Source organism: Charadrius vociferus, unplaced genomic scaffold (genome assembly GCF_000708025.1).
Source record: "Charadrius vociferus isolate BGI_N301 unplaced genomic scaffold, ASM70802v2 scaffold532, whole genome shotgun sequence".
Lineage (NCBI taxonomy): Eukaryota > Metazoa > Chordata > Aves > Charadriiformes > Charadriidae > Charadrius > Charadrius vociferus.
The window spans coordinates 48168-71813 of record NW_009647271.1 but is presented as its reverse complement, the minus strand read 5'-3'; the positions used below and the strand labels follow the sequence as shown (position 1 = coordinate 71813).

At 41.9% G+C, this 23646-nt stretch overlaps 1 protein-coding gene across 4 annotated transcripts in view; it reads left to right on the top strand.

Annotated features, from left to right (window-relative positions):
- MYH10 (myosin, heavy chain 10, non-muscle) overlaps window positions 1-23646 on the top strand; it is a 106564-nt gene that overhangs the window by 71364 nt on the left and 11554 nt on the right. For 3 of the 4 annotated variants that reach the window (XM_009880005.1, XM_009880003.1, XM_009880004.1), the window contains 20 exons: window positions 1081-1199; window positions 1631-1783; window positions 2178-2351; window positions 4144-4317; window positions 6043-6157; window positions 10437-10630; window positions 10901-11022; window positions 11343-11412; window positions 11513-11673; window positions 12304-12412; window positions 12496-12627; window positions 13958-14164; window positions 15189-15326; window positions 15877-16000; window positions 18223-18394; window positions 19149-19361; window positions 19463-19607; window positions 21022-21228; window positions 22302-22406; window positions 23472-23624. In XM_009880005.1, coding sequence (XP_009878307.1) covers window positions 1081-1199; window positions 1631-1783; window positions 2178-2351; window positions 4144-4317; window positions 6043-6157; window positions 10437-10630; window positions 10901-11022; window positions 11343-11412; window positions 11513-11673; window positions 12304-12412; window positions 12496-12627; window positions 13958-14164; window positions 15189-15326; window positions 15877-16000; window positions 18223-18394; window positions 19149-19361; window positions 19463-19607; window positions 21022-21228; window positions 22302-22406; window positions 23472-23624 — 2987 coding nt within the window. Of the gene's footprint in view, window positions 1-1080; window positions 1200-1630; window positions 1784-2177; window positions 2352-4143; window positions 4318-6042; window positions 6158-7255; window positions 7319-10436; window positions 10631-10900; window positions 11023-11342; window positions 11413-11512; window positions 11674-12303; window positions 12413-12495; window positions 12628-13957; window positions 14165-15188; window positions 15327-15876; window positions 16001-18222; window positions 18395-19148; window positions 19362-19462; window positions 19608-21021; window positions 21229-22301; window positions 22407-23471; window positions 23625-23646 lie in introns of all 4 variants that reach the window. The other variant, XM_009880002.1, reaches the window with a different exon arrangement.

Below are 23646 nucleotides of genomic sequence, written 5' to 3'. Positions count from 1 at the left end.
ACGCTCCTGAGTGTAGTTAAAGTGAAAAGGGTGCTCAATTTGTGATGCTACCCTAATTTCACTGATTGTGTTGATTCATGAACCCTTCTGATGAATATACGGCCAGACAGAGAATCTCAACATTAAGAGCAAGTAGGAGTGGGTTTAGTACTGGGGGAGGCGGGGGGAGCAGAGGAAGCTCTTCTATACTGGTATTAAAATTGATTTTCCAATACTGGTTCGTAAAAACAGTTTTGTTTCATTTTGACAGTAAAACATGAGCTGTCAGATGACAAAGATAAGGGGTTAAAGTACTTACTGGATCGCATGGAAGGCTTCTGCTAAAGGGCAACACTTAACCCACACCTAAAAATACCTTTAGCGTCACTTTCATTTTTAGAAGTATGGAATCATAAATACCCGACCTACTGGAAAAATTCATTTCGAAAAAGGGATTGATGCAGGAAGAATGTGTCACGATGGTGTTGGTAACTTGTTATTTCAAATAATGAACGTGACACGGGAAGAGTTCGTGCTGTCTAGAGAAAGTGCGCCGCTGCTTGCATTGTTGTTCTATATAAAATATTACAAGCCCACGTTTTAAATAGTTTAAACCACGTATTTTGATATAGTCTGTGATAGAAGCATTACACTGGATGTCTGCCTAAGCTGAAACAGTTTTTAAGCAACCTTGAGTGTGATGGAGTTGATGTGTGGCGGCCTCATACTGTGCTTTTTTTTCTGGAGATGAGAAAATGAATGTTCCCTATTCCAGTAACAAAACGAACGCTTGGACGTAGGCTATGGACTCTTGCGTGACCTCCCCGCAATTTCATGAAATCTGGGGTTCCCGCAGTCCCCTGAGCAGGTCCCGTGGTTGTGCTTCTGGACCGCCTCCCAGCAGCCTTTGCGCTGGAGGCCCCGCGGAGGCGGACTGTGGGGTAGGGTCCATCTGTCCACAGGACAGACGTGCGTCTCCCCGACTGCCATTCTGAATGGCAGTTGAATTTTGAAGCTGGCGCACGGTTGTCAGTAGCGTTTCACCCCTGGCGCTAGTGGCTGTGGAGGATTTACGCTTCCATTTCTGCCTTTGCTCTCCAGTCGCGCAGAAACTCTGCCATCTACTGGGAATGAACGTGATGGAGTTCACCCGGGCCATCCTCACGCCGCGCATCAAAGTTGGCAGAGACTATGTTCAGAAAGCCCAGACCAAAGAACAAGTAAGTTTTGGTGCTTTAAAGATGAAGTGCCCCGTCCTGATTAGCTCTTAATAAAGATAATTGGGATTGAGTGTGTACTGCCGCTGACTTTGTTCAAGCTTACTGTCTTCGTTAAATGTTCTTATATGGTAAAAACCAGTGGTAGAATAGAAGAGACCTTTCCCTTTCCTTGACCTTCTGCTGGTTTCATCCTTTAATGTCATTGTTTTGTGTGTATCAAACACACAGCGAGCTTTTGGGGTTTTTTTTTAAGGAACAGTTTAAAAAAATTTTTCATGATATTAATCAAACTACACACTGTTGCTACTGCTTGTTTTCATTCCTCAGTGGTATTAACTCTATTAAAGTTCTTCTGTTACTTACTTATTTGTGATAATACCCGCGTCTGGTTTTTCTCCGAGGTAAATAAATTTTCTTGTTTGGATTTTCAGGCAGACTTTGCAGTGGAAGCTTTGGCAAAGGCCACCTACGAACGCCTCTTCCGCTGGCTTGTGCACCGCATTAACAAAGCTTTGGACAGGACCAAACGACAGGGAGCGTCTTTTATTGGAATTCTGGATATTGCTGGATTTGAAATCTTCGAGGTACTTCAAAACACTGCGAACTGGATTTTTCTTTTTCCTATTAATGTGCGTTCAGGACTAACTGTAGAGCAGCTAAATGCACACGTGTTCCAGGGCTGCAGGGGGGTTTGTTTTGTAGCATGCAAATGCTTCGGTAACCCTAAATTACAGTGGCAAAAAGTCATTCCGAAGTCTAAATTGTTCTTTTACATATGACAGTTTTTCCTACTGTACATTAGTTTATACGTAACAGGGAACGTGAGATTTCTATCATGCGTTTTCCGATTTTCTTTACATTGTGTTTGAATGTTGCGGAGTTTTGGTGAATTTCCTTGTAGGGTCAAATTTTTGACTCCCGGGTACGTGATGTATCCTGTCACTGAATTGTTCTTGCTTACTAATGTTATTCTTGTAGTTGAACTCCTTTGAGCAACTCTGCATTAACTACACCAACGAGAAGCTTCAGCAGTTATTTAACCACACGATGTTTATCCTGGAGCAAGAGGAGTACCAGCGAGAGGGTATAGAGTGGAATTTCATTGACTTTGGACTGGATCTGCAGCCTTGCATTGATTTAATCGAACGACCCGTAAGTTTGTGCATTGATAATGCTCTAAGGAGGAAAGGGTAGACTGTCGAGTCTGTCTTCGCCTGCCTGCAAATTGTAGGACTGTATAGACGTTTCTTGCGGAGCTGTCACAAAAAGTGAATTCACTGAAGTCCAAAGTCTAAAAAACCATATATTAGTAAAAGGATTTATCCTTATGGGTTCTTCCCCTGACGTTAGGGTAAAACACTGAACTAAAGATATGAAGCTACTACTTTTACACTTTTTTCCCCTGGTACTAATGAAGTGTAGTCCTGTTGCTTTCGTATTAAGCCGTGTCATGGCGTCCCAGGAGCTTTAGAGCAGTGGCTCAGTTAGAAAGCTTTTCAAGGCTCACAGTAAACTTATTTTGTCTTTTGAGATCAATAGCAAAATTCCTCAAACTTTGGTTAGGAAAGAGTTTTGCCCTGTAAATCTGCCTTGCAAGTAGGAAAACGGTATCTTAAAGGTGGCTTTACTCGCTGTCCTTTTAACATGTTGTTCTGGTTGCTCAATATATGGAAGCTGAAGGGGGCTTCAGAGAGCAGGATTGGCTTGGGGGAGAACAAAGCTCGTCGTTCCTGAAGGTTATCGCTCTTCACACCTCAGAACTGTGCCATCAAAATTAGTTTATGACCTTTTAATTTAAATCTAGGGCTTTGCAGTTACTACTCCCTGCATTTCTGTGTGTGTATTCTAGAATACATGTAAGCTGCAGATGATGCTGTGCATCCTGAAGAGCAGAAAAACCCACAAGCCACATTCTTGGTTCTCCTTAGAGTAGGAGAAGGGAAATCTTGTTTCAGCGCAAAGGTTTGCGCTTTGAGCGTGGAGCTTCAGAAAGTTCTGTCTCTTTGGAAGGTAAAATCTCTGCCAGAAAGCCTGAGGGCATAAGTGTGGATGCTTTCAGTATGCAGATGTTTTGGTGAATATCCCAAAAAAAGCATCAAATGACTTGATTTTTTTTTTAATTTTTTTTTCTGAAGAGCAAAAGTCAGTACCTTCGTAATTGTTCTGTAAATGAGGTGTGTGATGCCATGTAGTAGGCACATAGAAACATCTCTCTTCAAATGTGTAAACTTTACATTCGCTCGAAACTTTTGAAGTACAAAATATTATAAACTCTTTTTTTTTCCACTGCTTTCCTGTGTACGTCCGTTTGTCTTCCCTGAGGAAAATGATCCTGTCAAACAATTCTACAGCTCTAAAATACAGACATCGCCAACCTTCTAATGGAGCGCTTAAATTATATAGAAAGAGAGGGAGTATATAAAGCTCTGCTGGCTGCTCGTGCGAAGGCTGCTGAGTCTCTCGAGTTCGTAGCTACTGGCTATGACCAGGGGCTCGGCAAGGGGAGGCTCTGCGGCTGCCCCGGTAGCGTCGAGTGGCAGGGAGGGAGAGTTGTCTTCAGTTTAGCCCACGTTAAAGCGTGACGTTAACTACTGTGGAGATGGGGCTGAGCTGCTGCGTACGTACACGTCGCAGAAATGTTTGGAAGGTAACTCTGGAGGTCACCTCCTCCAGTCTCTGCTCACAGCAAGGCTCCGGGCAGCAGCAGGGCAGGTCACTCGTGTCTGCGTCCGTATACGTTGGAAAGAATTTGTTTGGACTGATCATAATGTCTTTCACTGAACTGGGCTCCCCCCAGGCTTGTTTTAATGTCAATCACATTTGAATCAGTTTAGACAACTTCTTACTGTGTCATTCAATGATGTGTTTTAAATACTAAAATTTTTTTTAAAGAAAATACATACGTATTAAATATTAACACAGATTAAACCCAACTGGATTTCAGGCAAATCCTCCTGGTGTGTTAGCGTTGCTGGATGAAGAATGCTGGTTCCCTAAAGCTACCGACAAGACGTTTGTGGAAAAATTGGTCCAAGAGCAAGGAACCCACTCCAAATTCCAAAAGCCAAGACAGCTAAAGGACAAAGCAGACTTCTGCATTATTCACTATGCTGGGAAGGTAAGGGTTAAATGTTTAATACGTGGTTGGAAATACTGGTTTGGGGAAAGTGCTATGTGGTATAGCTACCGAATTTAGAAATACTTGTGCGGGAGGGTGGCCCTGTTTCAGTTTCTTGAAGATACTCAGAAGAGCTCTGATGGAACTCCTGTTACCAAATAGACAGAATTGAAAAATATAAATTAATATTAAATTAAGCAAATATTTCCGTTTCCTTGGATTTTATTTTCAGGTCTTACAGGTGAGTTTCTTCAGGACTTGTATTGAATCTCTTCTGAATATCTGTGTTTCCAAGTCGATAGCAGTGCCTGAAGCTGGGCTGTGTCTTTTATCTCCTCAGTTCACATAAGATTTTCTGTGTATCTGTTTTCTAGATAAGCTGATACCTTTGCATTTTCACTGTTAGTACAATCTTTATTCTCCCACTGAGGGATGGAGCTCAGCTGCAATGTGAACAGGTCCATGAAATAACTACACAGTTCTCGTCAGCGTTTTGTGGAACCTTCATGATCACCAGATCTATCCCGTGGGGCCATGCTATGTAATTAGTTTCATAACTAGTTAAAACTTAATCCCAGTACCAGTTTTTGCCCTGATATTTAAAAGAAACTGTGCAGATGGTTAAGTTATCCTTTAATTTTCATTTAATGTACTATTGGCTTGTTGTTATCTAGTCTTTGACGTCAGTGGTGCCATGTAGATAACTCTAGTGAAAACTGAAGTCGAGAAATTACATATTTTATTTTCTCAATGAAATCATCACAGTAGTAGACTAGTTGTGAAACAACACGTTACCTTCGGGTCATCAAAATGAAGTAAAACAGCGTGGTGCCTGACTACTGGGAAGTAGTTGTCCTGAAGAATGGTTTACCGTCTGCCAAACTGAGTGGGCATTTCTGGGATACTGCACTGCATCGCAGATCTCCGAAAGAGTCATTTTTCAGTCTTCTGTCAGAATGTGTATTTCCTTCAAAACTAGAACTGTTTGTAAAATGGCTTTTCCCGCAAGAAGCGCTAAGATGATGATGTGATTTGGTTTGGGATGCTGGAAGCATTTACATGTGGCTTTCCTTCCAAAGCCTTTATATAAAAATAAAAACCTCACACTTTGGTTGAAGCAAAACCACGCTAGTCGGCTTAGGGAATTTTCCGGCTCTCTTGGGTTGGGATGAAACCCATGCTGGTAGCATTGAGTTTTTAACTGCTGAGCTTAATTGAATTGTAAACCGCAGAATTGGCTCTTTCAAGATAACAGCTTTGTTTGTTGTCTTGATAGAACAAAGTGTTTAAGTATAACTGCTAGAGTGAAAATTAAAAAAAAGAAGAAAAAGACAAGCCTCATGTTGCAGCACATCCTTAATTTACTCTTAGTGAATTAGAGAAAGTAATCAGGATTTATTCTGGAGCTGGTTTTACATCTTCACAGTGAACAGCGAAGCCTGATTTTGGCAATAACACTGGGCTGAAATAACACAGCTATTAGTAAGCAAAAAGTCAGATTGCTCAATTTTTAAGAGAACTCCTATCTGCTTTTTCAAAAGAATAATAACTTTTGGCACTTTGAACTGTTCTAAGGAGGCACAAGAAACTCATAGCAAGCAAACATCAAGAAGAGAATAGGAGGAAAACATCAGGATGGTATTTTTGAAAGCTTTTTTTATGCTGGTAAACTTAAAACTAAAGCTGGTAGTCTGTCTGATCACGTGCAATTTGGCTCCTCTACAGGTAGACTACAAGGCAGACGAGTGGCTGATGAAGAATATGGACCCCCTGAACGACAACGTGGCTACACTCTTGCACCAGTCTTCTGACAAATTTGTTGCCGAGCTTTGGAAGGATGGTAAGAGATCGTACTCGGAGTACACAACTTGTTAGCAATTTGACCTTGCTGGATGAGTTGGTGGGGCTTTTTTGTGTGCCTGTTCCCTCCTCACCCTCCACCTCTACATTGTAAATATCTACAGCATTTTCTGGATTATTTTTTTTCTTTATTTTTTTTTTAGCGCCAAAAGTACAAGTAGGAAGCTGGGTTGCACCTACGGTCCCTTGCACATGTACCATTTCTGAGTAGCTGCTTCTCATGTTCATTATTTGAACTGATATCACTTACTACTTGTTACCCTGTGTCGAATTTCATCTGTACAATCTTGTTGAAAACTCTTAGTTTAAACTGCTGCAGTTAAATCCTGACTGTGAACAGCTGTAGGGGTACTTGCTGTTAATAAAATGCTGTCTTATGTGGGCACCAGCACAGTTGTTTCTTGTGCAGCGGTGAGTCATATCCTGGGAATCTGCATCTCCTAAAATAAAATTCATTAACAGCCATACTAGTGCTTAGATATTGCATATTAAAATCAAGTGCAGTATTTTCCTATTTTAACTGTACACCGCTGTTTAGCTAATCTGCCTGCGTGTCAGCTTAAATTGTTTATCAACATTTTTACCAAAACACCCCAAGAAGCAGAAATAGCCAAATAAATATTTACCACGGACTTTTCTGTTCCAGTTTTTAACATCACAGGATATTAATTAGAGTATATTTTGATGCCACAGTGTATAAATCTTGTAGTTCCTTATTCCAGGAGGAAATTAAGCGTGTGATATAGATGATGCTGTAGGTTAATACTGAGTTTCCCCTGTTACTCTCAGGCATACTTGGTTCAGCTACAGAGAGCAGTTTTAATGACCATAGAACTTTTTGGTTGGGCATCTGCTCCTTTCCTTTTGAGTACACACACAGAAGCAAAAGTGTTTTGATCCGAATATGCAAAACCTGCTTCCGCAGAGAATTGAAATGTGCATGGACTATGTTGTGCCCTAATTGCTTTCGTAGCAGAGTGAAGTCTGTTTGCAATTGATAAACCTGTTCTGTATAACTAACTGAAGTGTCTTGTGTATCTGCTCTTCTGTCTTTGTTTTTGCTGTTTCTCTGCCTTAGAGATTCAGAATATTCAGAGAGCCTGTTTCTATGACAGTATTACTGGTCTTCATGATCCACCAGGTGAATGGCTGTAAAACCAGTAGGCCTACTAAAGGCAGGGCTGTTGTATCTACAGGAAAACCATTTTTGCTCGTAGGCTTGCATGAACTCTTCATTTCATGCTAAACTTAGGTATACCTCCACAAGGCAAGCGGTCTCCGAGTGCATACCTATTCAGTTGCTGCTGCATACATATAGCATCTATATTTTATGCATTGCATTTAAGCATTGCAGATGAAAAGGTTTGTTGCTTCCTAGTTCCATGTTGAGATGCAGAATTGCTTCTTAAGTGATAATTCTGGTAGCACCAAGCATTGGAGAGAATGCACAAGCTTTGTAACACTATCAAGCTTCTTTCTGCAGTCCAACATTGACAAAACTCTGGATTTTTGGGGAGGAGAGCTGAAGAATGTATTGAAGTATCAGAAAGAGTGCTGCAGTTGTAGTGGGGGTAGTAAGTGAAATAAACTTCTTCCAGACTTGTTGGAATTGTTCTACTTAAAAACATCTTAACTTCAGTATTTCCCCTTTGTAGAACCTGCACATGTTTTTTTGAGGTATTGAAATCAGCAAATCCACTCAATTGGCGTGTTTTTGAAGACGCTTTAGATATTTTATCCAACCTCTTCCTTGTCCTTCCTGTATTCCTCTCCCCAAGTTTAGAAACATGTGTGTGTGAAGGTTGTGCCTTCAGCCTTTCAATCTTTACTTGGGTTTATCTTCCACTACTCATGACACATCACACACTTGAGGCTTATTAAAAGCTTACATTTAACTTTAATAAGCCTCTTTGAAATATAAATAACCATCTTACAGTTGGAGGACAGAGGGGAGCAAAACAAAAGATGCATGATTAACAGCTGTATTTACAAAACTGTAAAAAGTATGTGGCCAAAGCAAATGCCGAGTGGTGTCCGGTTGTCAGTGGGGTCTGGTGGGTGCACGTTTCTAATACTTCCAAGCTGTTACGCGAGTCGTCTGTAGGACTGATTCCCAGTAATCTCTGCCCCATTTCTGCTGTAGAACTGAATTCTGCTTCAAAGTAAATACTTGGGATATGATCTTATGAGCAACTTACCACCTACTTACGCTTCTAACTGTAATAAGTTGCTTAGATTCTTGTGTTCAAAACTGTGTGGAGGATCTGGGCTCTGCTCTGGACTACCTGCAAGAGTTACAAGTGATTGTTCAAAATTGTTGCCCTGTATTTTTCTGCTTTTAATTTTCCTTTTTTTTTTTTATAGACCTTTGAAAGCCAGTTGAGTACGAGTATGAAATAAAATATTGTCACTTATTTCTCATATACAAAACTAATGCTGCTAGTAAAGCACAATTCCCTGTGCTTTGGTTTGAGTGAATTTGAAGATATCTTCACACAATTTAAATTGGAGCCTACATATAGTTGCTTGTTTCTTGCTGGCTAGCTTGGATTTAGTGGAGGACCCATAATTGTTGTGTATTTGCTCAGTACTAAGAAGAGTCAGCTATAATTATTAAGGTGTTAAGCCACCTATGTAATTTTCTTTTAGTGAGCTATTTAAATAATTGTTGACATGCACATGGAATCACATTCATGTTTTTGGCCTAAATGATGGTAGTCAGATTTCTAATTCATGCTTCTGAAGAAGAAACCGTAGAGATTTTTTAGAGATTCATTTCCTGATGAAATTCAACAAGGGCAAGTGTAGGGTACTGCATCTGGGGAGGAATAACCCCATGCACCAGTACAGGTTGGGGGCTGACCTCCTGGAGAGCAGCTCTGTGGAAAGGGACCTGGGAGTCCTGCTGGGCAACAGGATGACCATGAGCCAGCGATGTGCCCTGGTGGCCAAGAAGGCCAAATGGCATCCTGGGGGGCATCAAGAAGAGTGTGGCCAGCAGGTGGAGGGAGGTCATCCTCCCCCTCTACTCTGCCCTGGTGAGGCCGCATCTGGAGTACTGGGTCCAGTTCTGGGCTCCCCAGTTCAAGAAAGACAGGGATCTGCTGGAGGGGATTAGAACATCTCTCATATGAGGAAAGGCTGAGGGACTTGGGTCTCTTTAGGCTGGAGAAAAGAAGGTTGAGGGGGGATCTTATTAACGCTTACAAATACTTAATGGGAGGTGCCAGGGGGATGGGAGCAGTCTTTTTTCAGTGGTGCCCAGTGATAGGACGAGAGGTAACGGGCACAAGCTTGAACATAGGAAGTTCCATCTTAACATGAGGAGGAACTTCTTTGCTTTGAGGGTAACGGAGCACTGGCACAGGCTGCCCAGAGAGGTTGTGGCGTCTCCCACTCTGGAGACATTCCAAACCCGCCTGGACGCTGTCCTGTGCAACCTGTTGTAGGTGACCCTGCTCTGGTGGGGGGGGTTGGACTAGATGATCTCCAGAGGTCCCTTCCAACCCTGACCATTCTGTGATTCTGAGAGATCGTTACCCAAAATCTTCAAAAATCAAAGAAAAATCTCTATTCTGATGCTTTATGGCAGCCGTGAAGTGCTTTGGTGTGCAGTTTTCCTGTGCTGAAGCTTGTCTTTTGGCTAGGGAGGCCTTTGCAGTTGTATACACAACTTGGAAGAATTCTTCAAAACAGCAGCCTAGCAGAAGTCCGGCACATCCTTTTTTCCCCTCTTGTCACTGAAATTACACTATTTTCAACTCTTCTGTAGTTATGCTTTCAAAAAAACTTTTGAATACTCAACGAAACTCAGATTTAATCTCTATCATTACCGTAAGTGACTCTTCAGTTTAAGAAAATAGGCAGAGGCGTCTAATTCCAAATGTGCAACCCAGAAATACTGTGCATCGTAAGAATTCAAACAATTGCCAGTCTCCGGGGGACATTCTATCTGGTGAAAGTTGACTTAAAATAAAGAAAATGGCTTTACTGGTCATGTAGAACTGCAAGTAAAGAGCTGGATATTTTGGGGTGTACCTACTAAAGCTACACTCTTCTGCTGTATAAGTTTGTGGCTTTTGGTTCCACTGCTTCTGCACAGTGTCCCGAGTACATGCTGACTGCCTTGCCTACTGACGGCATCTTCTCTCATTTGTTCCACAAAGCTTCTGCTGCTGCACTGTTGCTCCTCTTTTTGCTTCTCTTTAGACCTGACAAATATTAAAGTCCACTTAATTATTTTCTCTTGTCCTGCCCAGTGGATCGTATTGTGGGTCTGGATCAGGTCACCGGAATAACGGAGACAGCCTTTGGCTCTGCGTACAAGACCAAGAAGGGCATGTTCCGTACCGTTGGCCAACTCTACAAAGAGTCTCTCACCAAGCTGATGGCAACACTCCGAAACACTAATCCCAATTTTGTTCGCTGCATCATTCCAAATCATGAAAAGAGGGTATGTACTACAGACCATTCCTCAAATTCTTTCTCTTTGTTAGAGTCTCTTACCTGCACTTTAAGCTATGTGTGCTGTCTGTGTCTTCCTTTTGAAATCAGAAGGCAGGTTTCCCAAAGTTTTCACGCTCGTCAAATAGTTCTTAATATTCCCTGCACATCCCGTTATTTAGACAGTTGACTTTGTAGAGGGTACCCTGAAAAACTTAAACTGCGTTTTTTCATGAATACAAACTAAATAAAGAGTAAAAATCATGCTTGTTTTGTCCAGGCTGGAAAATTGGATCCACATCTGGTTCTAGATCAGCTTCGTTGCAACGGTGTTTTGGAAGGAATAAGGATTTGTCGACAAGGATTTCCAAACAGGATAGTCTTCCAGGAATTTAGACAGAGGTAACAGTAGGAACAGTCTCTTGACTTTTTGAGATAATCCTTGGTTAGTAATAGTAGATGCTCCTCCCACCCCCTCAACCCAACTGGAAGAAAGTCTAAAACCATTTGTGAGGTCTTGAAGTGGCTTGGACTTGAAGCAGTTAAATACTACAAGTTTATTCTAAAGACAGTAGGGAAATAAAAAACAATCGAAAATGGACTTCTGGAAAAACTTTCTGGAGCAATTCCTTAACTGTGCACTTGGTGACTATAGCTTTGTGGGTTTAGAATAATGGAGCTTATTGTTGAATGTAAAGGTGTTTTTTTCGTTTGACTTAAAGGTATGAGATCCTTACTCCCAATGCAATTCCGAAAGGTTTTATGGATGGTAAGCAAGCCTGTGAGCGTATGGTAAGTGTTCATACCTAAATTATTGTTAAAACATTGAAAACTTGAAACAAAAATTGTCCTTTTCTTGATGTACAAACAATGTGCTTGCCTGTCCATTTAGATCAGAGCCTTAGAGCTGGACCCCAACTTATACCGAATTGGACAGAGCAAGATCTTTTTCCGAGCTGGTGTCTTGGCACACTTAGAAGAAGAACGAGATCTGAAGATCACGGACATTATCATCTTCTTCCAGGCGGTCTGTAGAGGATATCTGGCTAGGAAGTATGTGTGCTTTTATGATTTGATCTTCTCGTGGTCATCCTAAGTCCCTTTGATAGCCACCTGTGCATAAAAATTTCCATTTCAGGAGAGAGATTATTTTTTTTTTTTTTTAAGCAAGCTTGGTGCCTGATAATGTGTAGTTATATCCAGGGTAAATAGGTGCATTTTTACCTGAAAATAAGAATTTGCACCTTCATTCCATAGCAATAGCTGCCCTCCTTAATCTTGCCTTTCTGAGACGTGCAGCTGTGCATGTAGAGCTAGTGGCTGCGAAAAAAATCTTTCTGCTCCACTGGAGGTTCTTGGAGAGGTTTTGGAAAGCTACTTTTTTTGAAATTAAAGAACAGTTCAGCATCTAACCCATCCTGATTTTATTTTTTTAAGAAAGTCTGTTAAGCGTAAGAACAAACAGCGTTTGTAATTATTGTTTTGAAAACGGTTGAATCCAGCTCTTGCTCTGCCCCTTCACGTAAGGAATGAGTACTCATAGATCAGTGTGGTCACTGAAACTGAAAAATAAGCCTATTTATGGTCTGCAAGTGCTCTAGGATTAGGTAACCTAAAAATTAAAACCATGGACAGATGCGCGGCTGTATTTAACATGAAATGTTTTGCTCTTTCTGTTTTAAGGGCCTTTGCAAAGAAACAACAGCAACTGAGCGCACTGAAAATCCTGCAGAGGAATTGTGCTGCATATTTAAAGCTTAGGCACTGGCAGTGGTGGAGAGTCTTCACAAAGGTTTGTTATATTCTGTTGCATTCTTTTGGCTTCTGTAAATAGGGAGATGCAGTTTCTTACTTGTTCATTTCGAATCTTTGCAGGTGAAGCCTCTTCTTCAGGTCACTCGTCAAGAAGAAGAACTTCAAGCCAAGGACGAGGAGCTAATGAAGGTGAAAGAAAAACAGACAAAAGTGGAGGCAGAGCTTGAGGAAATGGAAAGGAAACATCAACAGGTTTGTGCCCAAGATCAGCTTTGATATGTAGAACGTATATTGCAGTAGATCCTGTGTCAGGGAGCCACGCTGGGGAGTCGCATGTGAGCAAAAGCACTGAATCAGGAGAGCTACCTTCTCTCACGCTCTGGAATAGGAAGACGTAGCATGAGCTGTTCTCTGAGAGTGCAGAACCATCATGTTAACAAAACTAAACTTTTTTTGGCCTATCTGAGTTTACAGGAGAACTTCAGTTGCAGTGTCATTTTCCTTTTCAGCTGTGCTTTCGGGGTAGCATACTTGTGGTGTACATGTGGTGTTTAAGAAGTGGGAAGCAATTATGGCAATTATTGGATAAAACTGAAAATGAATTAACACTGAGTAACACTGTCAATTTAAAAAAACGTTAAAGGAGTATCAGTAAAGCTAGAGGGGTGTGTGGGTATCGCTGGGGTAATTATGAGACATGATGGAACTGGGATGAATATCTAGACAGGCAAAGCAGCAGTTCCTGTTGATGAAAGGGCTGGAAGGCATGGGCTAGGAGGAGCACCTGAGGACACTGTGTTTGTCTTAGTTTGGAGAAAAGGAGACTGAGGGGCAACTGAGGGCATTGCTCTCTTAGAGTATCCTGAGGAGGGGACGTGGAGAAGGTGGTGGTCCACGTATCTGTTGACCGAACACGTGGGGATGGTTCAAAGCTGTGTTAGGGGAGTTTCAGACTAGATATTAGGAACCATTTCTTTCCTGAGCGGGTGGTCAAACACTGGAATAGGTTTCTTAGAGAGGTGGTTGATGCCCCACACCTCTCAGTGATTAAGAGGCATTTGGCCAATGCCCTTAATAATGTTCTTTAGCTTTTGGTTAGCCCTGAAGTACTCAGGCAGTTGGACTTAGTCCCTTCCAACCAGAACTATTGTATTCTGTTCTTGCATTTACACAGCAAGAAGTAATGCGTTCCGGTTCTGCTCCAGTGACTCCCAAGTGTCAGCTTCAGCCCAGCTCTCCGTGGCGCTGGGGGGGATGCTGCTAGGCAGGGATGAGTGTGAGGGACAGTCCAGGAAACGGGTACTTCCCTCATCTTTTTGCTGCTGGTAGAACAGGACACGTTCCTTAAACTGGGGGGACAAGTGAGTGAATATTGCTGTAGCGCTATTAGGAAAAGTGGTGTCTTCTGGGCTGCTGATAAAGCCCTCTGCTAAAAGTCTTCATTTTTGGATGTTGACCAAGGAGTCTAGAATGGGAGCAGAACTTGGCCTTTAAGTAACTTTGTAGTTGTCATGAGTATATTGTCTCATGAGACTTGGAAATGTTGTTTTTGCTGCTTCACTACCTTTCTGTATATTTGCAGCTTCTAGAAGAGAAGAACATTCTTGCAGAGCAGCTACAGGCTGAGACGGAGCTCTTTGCAGAAGCTGAGGAGATGAGGGCTCGCTTGGCTGCCAAAAAACAAGAATTGGAAGAAATTCTCCATGATTTGGAGTCCAGGGTCGAGGAGGAAGAGGAAAGAAACCAAATATTGCAGAATGAGAAAAAGAAAATGCAGGGCCATATTCAGGTATGCCTCTTGGTAACCGGAAATAGGAAAGCATGCGAATGGGGCAGGTAAGGATGGGAAAGCTCCCTCGACATCTCTGCGGCACGGAGGAATGTAGCTCCTTAGCACCACGTGTGGAATAAAATCAATTTGAATTTCTTTCTCTTCTCTCCCTGTCTTCGGTGTGTTTAGCTTCTTGTGGTCTCCGGGCATGCGAGGGTGAGGAAAGAAGTCAACATGCCCTGTTGGTAGTTATAGCGTACACAGAGGGTGTTAAAGGTAGCAAGCGCGTTCGAGTGGGCAGGACCCGGGAATGACTGTGTGGGGCCTACCCAGAGACTGATGGGATGGTGTCGCTTAGGAGAGAAATGTTCTTTTTTTTGACTGAAGTCCAGTGAATATAGTGAAGAATATTCCTTTTAGACTTCTATGAAACTAAGACAACTTCATCTTCTCTGAGTTACTTGGGTTTTTTGTGAAAATCAGATGGTTTAGATGCTTCCTTTTGAATCCACGGGGACTTTGAAAAAGGGGATACCTGAGAACTTACCTGTCTTTCAAAATATTCATGGTACTTGAAGGGGAAATAAATCCCACATCTCGCAGCTCTTGATGCTGTTCACTAAGTTTCCATTCATGTGTGGCTGAGAATCTTCAGTATGCTCAGAACTGTTTGACATAAAGCCTGACCTGATTTGGTTGTCGTTAAGCAGATTATTTTTTTAAAAATTGATTTTATGTTCAGAATTAGGATGGTGAAAGACTGGTGAAGTGAGTCTGTGTTTCCTAGACAGCATATTTCAGCCAAAGCTGAAATACAGAGTATAAAAAAAAATTCCATGTGTATCACATGGCCCTTAATTTCATTACCAGATCATTGATACTGTGGATGAATCTAACAAAGCGAATGCCTTTTTAGTGTTAGTTTAGGGCAGGTGGCTTTTCAAAATACACTTTTTTCACCAAGTTAAAAAAAAAATAAATAAAATAAACTAACACATGGGTAACCTGGAAAATGCACGGATGGAATTGCCTTTCTTCCCAGGACCTAGAGGAACAGCTTGACGAGGAGGAGGGAGCTCGACAGAAGTTGCAGCTTGAAAAAGTGACAGCTGAAGCTAAGATCAAGAAGATGGAGGAAGAGATCCTTCTGTTGGAGGACCAAAATTCCAAATTTTTGAAGGTGAGACCAGTATGTGCGGTGGAGATTCTGTACATAAGTAATAGTAGTGCCGAGTGATAGCTCTAAAAACATTGGTGACCGCTGTTGCATTAGCTATGAAGTTTGCATGTGAAGACCTGTGGGGTTTGAACAGGTTGAAGTTGAGACAGTTGGAGCTTCTTTTGAACTGCCCTTCAAAAGGGAAGTATTTGCCATACGTTCTTTCCAGTTTCGTGAGTCTTCCAAATCTAAGAGCTGGAAACAGTGTTTGTCATAGCTACTGTTGTTCTCTGCAAACAGATTTCCAAAACTGTACAGCAAACGCTGTCCCAAAACCAGGCCTCCGGTGCGTTAAATTCTAAGTCGCACTTTCTTGGAAAACAAATGTTCATGTTTCTGTACTGTTCCAATTGATCCTTAATATTGACAGGTCAGTCACTTGAAATCAAATCTATATTAATACACTATACTATGAGACCTCTATATGGATTTTGTATATGCAGTTATTTGTGCTGCTTAGAGACTCTGCAAATTGTATTTTAGAATTCTTTCTCCTCTTTCTCCTAACTAGGAAAAAAAGCTGATGGAGGATCGAATTGCTGAATGTACTTCGCAGTTGGCTGAAGAAGAAGAAAAGGCCAAGAACTTGGCCAAACTCAAGAATAAGCAGGAAATGATGATCACTGATTTGGAAGGTTTGTTCTGGCTACATCTGCCTGTTAACAGTGTGGACATCACTTGTCGCAGTTGTGCAGTATCGGGTCCAGTCTGCCAAGTGTAACCTTAGATGTAGATGCCTTAACAGCTGTTATTTTTGTCTAAATCTTGAAAGAAATTTGTGTTGCTTGGGAGACGTGTTGCGTCTGGCTGCTCCATCTTTCTCGTGTTTAACTTGTTAGTTTTTCATTTTTGAGGATCCGTTTGGTTTATAGACGCTCAGGAATTCATGTTGTTGCACGCATCCCTTGGTAACCAGGTAAAAAACGTCTGTCTCTTGGGGAGCTGCTGCGCTTTTCTGTAGTAACACATTAGAGCAACATATTTCTGGAAGAACGTTCGTAGGCATTCATTAGGCTTCTAATATTTTTTTGAATAAGCAAGTCTGAATTGTTTTGCTTTTCCTAATACTTTGTTTCTCTGAACTGGTTCCATTTCTTTGGGCATTTATTTCTGATTGTTTTGCCTGTGTTGTCACAGGCTAAATTAGCCCTATATGTAGCCTCTCTTGATTTTATGGTTTTTTTTTAAATTACTTATGGCTGTAAATAGCTATTGTGCAACATTAATAGACTGCCAAGTCAAAGTTGCAAAATATAAGGCAAAGTTGCTCTATATGCCCTAATTTGGGAATAATTTTTCCACTTACTGTATTATGGCCTGTCTTGCTACATATTTTAAAACTGATGTACTTATGGAAGAATACCAAAGTTTAATCTTGTATAGGAAGGTATTAAACTAGTAGGGATAGTAGGTGATTGATGTACCTTTCCTTTAAAAACCATATTCCTAGACCTTAAGCTGGGCATACGTAAGATTTTTCTCCTGGAAAATAATGCTCGAGGAGTTATGTGCTTAAATCAGGACTAGTGTTTCTGCAGATACTTGACAGATGTGTTTGGTTATGGTGCCATTCCAAGACTGATGGCCTTAGAAATGGAAATTAAAGCTTAAATATAAGGCATGCAATTCCTTGGCTAGTAAAGCACAGTAAAATGATATTTACTCTTGGAGATGATTCAAGAAGCCGTTAAGGTCTCTCTGCTAGGGTCTTGGCACTGCTAGGCACTGAAATTAGGGGAAGAAAAAATCTAACTCAATTTACTATGGACTTTCTCAATTACAAAATTGATCTTACGACACTGTTCTGTCACTCACCAGAAATACAGTGTAAAAGCAGAGGGGCAAAGTGCTATTTTTTTGAATGAGGAACTCTTTTTAGAGAAAAACGGTGTTACTTTCAATTGTCTGGAGAATACCAGATAGCCCTGGGCGGCTCTGAGAGACAGTTCTTGAACAGGGCTCCCTTCCTGTGGAGCAGATGATGTCCTGCTCCAGTAGCAGGCTCAGGGTGTGAGAGAAATCTCTGCACTGAGGATGCACAAGTATTGAAAAAGTCTAATGACTTACGTTTATGCTCATGCATTTAGAATCTGTGCTGAAGCTACGCTAAGCGCCAATGGTTTGGCAAAACCTGTGACTTAAATTCATTGCACACCTGGTCATTAGCTAACTGTAAACAATGCAGCCGGTAACGATCTTAATCAGACAACAGGCAGATCAACTAAAGGTGTTTTATTGCTGCGGCACTGATAACTGGATGCTTTTCACAAAGAAATACCTTGAGGCAGGAGGAGCTGGGCTGCACAGGTAAATTGCTGGAAGCTATCACAGTTGCAGAGTCTTGCGAAATATCCGTGGGGTGGGAGTTAGTGGCACAGATTCTTGCGAAAACTCTCTATCCAAGTTTTCTTTAAGCTATACTATTTTCCAGTAGACCTTCTGGAGTCTCGCCTAGCCCTTCCAAAACTAGGCAAGCCATCATTTTTTCCAGTCCGTAGTTGATCTTTATTTTTGAATCCTGATGTCTGTGATCATCTGGCCTAGAAGTTCAGACAGCTCTTCTGTTAGATCCCTTTCCTCATTTTCTCTCAAGATGACATTATGTTTCTGTTCCCTTATTTCAAACTTTTTTTTTTCCTCCAGTCCTTGGCTTTTTCTTGACTTTCTATCTAGATCATACAGTTCTACTTTGCTATTTCATCTTTCCCAGTCAGCCTTCCAGCTGCAGACTGGAGAAAACTGATGCAGCGTAAATAAAACTTCCCGCCCTTCCTGCCACCCCGTGGCCCTGCCCCTGAACCTTTTGAGGATCACAAGAGATAAAATTGCATATAAACATAATTCTTTGCTTCCTTAGAGCGCTTAAAAAAGGAGGAGAAGACTCGTCAAGAATTAGAAAAAGCTAAAAGAAAACTTGATGGGGAAACGACAGACCTACAGGACCAAATAGCTGAGCTGCAAGCCCAGATTGAAGAGCTGAAGATCCAGCTGGCCAAGAAAGAGGAAGAACTCCAGGCTGCTCTTGCTAGGTTAGACACGATGGGGTTTATGACTGCAGAAGTGTGGTAGGAACCTACTTTCCCAGACAGAATTTCAGTGGATTGTGAACCCATCAGAACCGGGAATGTTCAAGCAGAAGCCAGTTCACGGTTGTGCTAAGAGCATCTCTAGACACCCGTACTGTGTGTAGACATGGCAAACAGTGGAATTCATTGTTTTAATGGCATCCTTGCTCTACAAACCTAAAAAAAAAAAGTAGTTTTACCAGGATATAATAGTGTTTGGGCTCTGGAAGGTTATTTTTTTTTTTGTCTCCCAGAGTTCAGCCTCAGGAGAGAAAAAGTGTGCAATTCGCAGTGAGTCGTCTTAGAGTGCTCTCAATGATTGGGATGGAGAGACGTTACCAAAATTTGTGTGGTAGTCTTCCAGTCACGTGTTATAACTAAACACCTTCTGTGGTTTTTGAGTAATGATCTATAATTTTGCGGGACGAGAAAGATCTACAGACAGTGCCTTTTTGGGACAGGGTTGAGATCTACAAAGTTGGAATATTTAAATGTAAACTTGAAAGCATAACTCTGACAGCGCATCTATAGTACCTGGGGCACTGCGCTTGTCAGGATCTGGAGAATAACAGTAGGGGGTTTCTATCCGTGAAGTTTTAGAGGTCTGTTTTATTGTAATGGAAAAGTTGATGTTGTTTATGTACGTAAATGTTAGACTGTTACGAGAATAGATCAGAAGCTGTGAAATATCATTAGCTGTTGTGCATCTGTTTAACAGAGGTGATGAAGAAGCAGTTCAGAAAAACAATGCGCTGAAAGTGATCAGAGAGTTGCAGGCTCAAATTGCAGAACTCCAGGAGGATCTTGAGTCTGAGAAAGCATCCCGCAACAAGGCAGAAAAGCAGAAAAGAGATTTAAGTGAAGAGTTGGAGGCTTTAAAAACCGAACTGGAAGATACCTTGGATACCACTGCAGCACAGCAAGAGCTGAGGTAGGATCATATGCCTGTGTAAGAAGGCGCCATTAAAATTCATCTTTAATGTACAAAAGACTAAAATGTTGATTTTTGATAACCCTCGATGCTTCCTCTAGGACAAAGCGTGAGCAGGAGGTGGCTGAACTGAAGAAAGCAATTGAAGAAGAAACGAAAAACCATGAAGCGCAGATCCAGGAAATCAGGCAGAGGCATGCTACTGCTCTGGAAGAGCTCTCGGAGCAACTCGAACAGGCCAAAAGGGTGAGAAGACAATTCTAGAAATACACTTTTCTGCTTCAGGACTTTTTATAAGTGCCATAAGTGGTGTGCTCCCTTCTGCTGGTATCTGAAGAGCTAAGTTGTCCTCTATACATGCATAACAATTGCAGTTGAATCAAATATATCGTGTTGGTTTGAATACATTGCAACTATTAGACAGTCTTGGCATCTGTCCGAAAAGCGTTCATTAGCCTTGGAAACGGCACACCTGGGATAAATCATGTAGTACTTCTGGAGGGATTCTCCAGCTTATTTGGTGAAAAGCAGTTCTCTGCATGAGTGAACTGCAAAAAGTTTCCGAATAGGGTAATTGTAATGTCAGCACTCACAAATAACAAACTGTGAGTGCAGGTAGTGTGAAAATTCTTCCAGCCACTCGTAACTTGGTGCTTGTACGGTGCCCTCCAGTGCTGCTCTCTGTTGGGGTATCTTGCCAGTTCGCACAGCTGTGTTGTGTTCTCTGGAAGCCACTGCCGGAGCAGGCAGGAGGAGGCACACCTGGACAACGTGGTTCCTGCGAGCGTAGCTTGAGTGTCGTCTTCAAAAGTAGAATTATTCCAACACTGTCAGAACAAAAAACCAGTATCTTTAGTTTGTGAAATTAGTCTTGGTCATTCACGAATGTGTGTGTGGACCACTCATATACTGTAGTAATATTTGTATGTAGGGAGTACGTCACAAGCTTCCTAAACTTAACATACTAAGTGAGAAACATAGCAGTTAAAGATGGTGGAAGTCGTAGTTTATTCACCTGAAGATCTTGCGCATGTCTTCTGCTCCTTATTCCTTAAATCTTCTCAATAAGAGTATGAAAAGATGGTAAAATACCCTGCAGTCTTCAGCAAAGGTCCTGTGATGAGGTGATGTTAGTTCTGATGATACAATGGGACTTAAACATCCTTTATGCCAGTTATTATTTTTTTTTAAAGGTTCTTGACAAATCTCAGTGCAGTGGTGCAAAGTGCTTTGTTACGCACTTCCTGGCTGCTACACTGACTAAAATCAGGACAGCTTTAGTTGATAATCTTTCTTTTTATTTCTGTGAGACGAGCCGTGCTGGTCTGGTAATGGGCACGTTCCTTCCTACTTGCAGTGCTACTCCTCAGTCGTTTCATAGCACTGACATCCCAGATCTTGCTGAATTTGTAGAAGTATCTTCTGGTCCTCAGTGTTACCTGTGGTATCTGAGAGTGGAATAACTTGGAAAAACTCGGTCTTTAAATAACGTGCACAGAATGTTACATGGCACCGTTTTAAACACTCCCTCCTTACAACTTGCTGAGCACTTGTTTTATTTTTGAACTTGTAAACCCCGTTTGCTGGAGTTAATGTTTTTAGCAGAAAACTTTATTGATACGTAACAAAGTTTAATTTCTTTGCTTTTTGTTCTTCCTAGTTCAAAGCCAACCTTGAAAAAAACAAGCAAGGCCTCGAGTCCGACAACAAGGAGCTGGCCTGTGAAGTGAAGGTACTGCAGCAGGTCAAGGCAGAGTCCGAACACAAGAGGAAGAAGCTTGATGCTCAGGTGCAAGAGCTAACGGCCAAGGTCACAGAGGGAGAGAGACTGAGGGTGGAACTAGCGGAGAAAGCTAACAAGCTGCAGGTAAGGCTGTGTGGAAGTCCTAAACTGCTGAAAAACATGCAAGAAAGTAAAAGGCATATTAACCATACGCAGAAACGGCTCAGAGAAACGACTTTCAAAGATGCAGCTAGGTCTGCGGGGGCTGGGTCTGTGGTTAATGTGGGAGGTGATCTCAGTCACGCATTCGTGTACTTGAGGAGCCCTAAAGTGGTGACGTGCCTCAGGTGGAGACAGCTGGACAGCCGGGATGTTAATCCTGAACTACGTGGGCTCTCTGAGAATTATAGTGGCTTTTAAGTACGTGGCTTTCCATCCTGGAGACCAGATCCTGTAGGAGACTCTGACAGCTGGCCGACGGGTTTCTGGCTTGGGTGTGGAACTGGGTAGATCGGGCTGAGCTCATTTGTAGGTGTGAGCGAGAATGTACTGATTAAGGATGGCCACAAGTTTCCTTTTGTGCTTCAAAGGTGGGAGTGTGACAGATAATGATTGCAAGTAACAGCCTGTTCTTCTGGGAATTGGAGAATCTGGACAAAATGCAGTCAGGGCTGACTTTTAAACCACAGTAACAAGTACTTTAGGCAAATCAAGCTAATGCGCTTCAAAAAGCGCTTCCCCTATTTCTTTTTGGGGCAAGCTTTCGGGAGGCAGTCCGTCCCTGGATACACAAGTAGCATAGCCTGAAACAGCAAGAGTTGGCACCTGGCAGTGACCCTCTTCTCTTGCAGTGATGTTTTAAACCCAGCTGCCACCCTGATAATCCCTGAATTAGTGGTCCCGTAAAATATATGGTCCTATAATTAAAGATAACGTTTAAGTATGAGTGCGGATATCAGAATGACGTGCTCTGCTAAATAGCATGCCTAACGCTGGTTATGTTATACCCTTACATTCAAGATTGACATCCAACTTCAAGTTTCTAACTGAATGTCAGTGCGTTTAGCCTGTTGTATCTCTGTACTGGGATCTATCGCTGTCTTGCCATTCCTGGAATTTGTTGAGGTTTTGTGTTCTGCGGTTCCAGCTCCCAGGGGGATGTAAGCTTTGCCGTGAGTTGGCTGCATGCTGTTACCTTTAGACCGTTTGCTTTGCAGAACGAGTTGGATAATGTCTCAAGTCTCCTGGAGGAAGCAGAGAAGAAAGGCATTAAGTTTGCCAAGGATGCGGCTAGTTTGGAATCTCAGCTTCAGGATACACAGGTGTGTGTGCAGTGCAGCTTGAACTTTGCACTGAAGCTTTGTTCCTCGTTAAAATGCTAACTGCGTAACAGAAAATATATTTGCATTCATGGTTTGGAAAGTCCCTTGGGTAGAAGCTGTACTTCCTATTGAAGTCTGCTGAAATGTGATGTGTAATGACTGCCCAGCTACCTGAGGAGCCAGGTTTTCATTATCTGAGATTCACTGCTTGATAGACCACAGCCTTTCAGTTTCTCTTTTATTTCTTAGTCTCTGTAGGAGGTAAATATGAAGTCAAAAAAGCCTTTCCAAGCAGAATGTTAATGTAAATAAGAGCCCTGGGGTATAGGAAATGCACGAGGGACAATGCCCTGTCTCTTACTGATGGCTTAAGTTCTTAAAAATGCCAGTGTTTGGTTTGGAGTTAAATATTGCAGCTTTATGCATGTATTCCTCACTTTTTTCCCCCATATACTCTTTTTTCCCCTGTATAAAAATCCTATTGTGACTACTTCAGTAATGTTGATGACAATTGAAGACCTCTGTGAGGAATAGGATGGGGGAGGGGGGGTTGCTTACACCTTCCACTAGTTTCTGTTGCGACAGAAGTTTCTACTGCCAAATTACAGCTATCTTTAAACTGACCTTTATATTTAAGCAATGCAGCCAAACTTGGAAGCATGCTGCCATGGCAGGATTTGCTGCTATATATTCTTTCCAGGTGGTTTAAAATAGGGACTATATGCTTGTCTGAAAGAAGAAAAATAAACTTTGAAGGTGACTTCAGTGCTCGTCCCTTTAAAGATGGAAAAGTATCATCCATTAACCTCTAGAAATGACAGTGGCATGGATTCCCTGATGAGAAACGTGCTTTATAAAGGTTTAAATGTGCGTGAAATGAATGAGAAGTGCCTTTTTGAAAACCCAAATTACGGATGTCTTCATAAGGTTGTCCTTGTACAAAAATGCTTTAAAAAAAAATAATCAAACCTGAAACTCCGTAGAGAGTACTGGAGGGCGGTAGCCCAAAGCCACAGTTACACTGTGAACCAAACTGAACTTTGCATGTGTCTGTCTGTGTCACAGGAGCTGCTTCAGGAAGAAACCCGCCAGAAACTCAACCTGAGCAGTAGGATTAGGCAGCTGGAAGAGGAGAAGAACAACCTGCAAGAGCAGCAGGAGGAGGAAGAGGAGGCCAGAAAGAACTTGGAGAAGCAGATGCTCGCCTTGCAGTCACAGGTGAGCTGTTGTAAATGGCAGG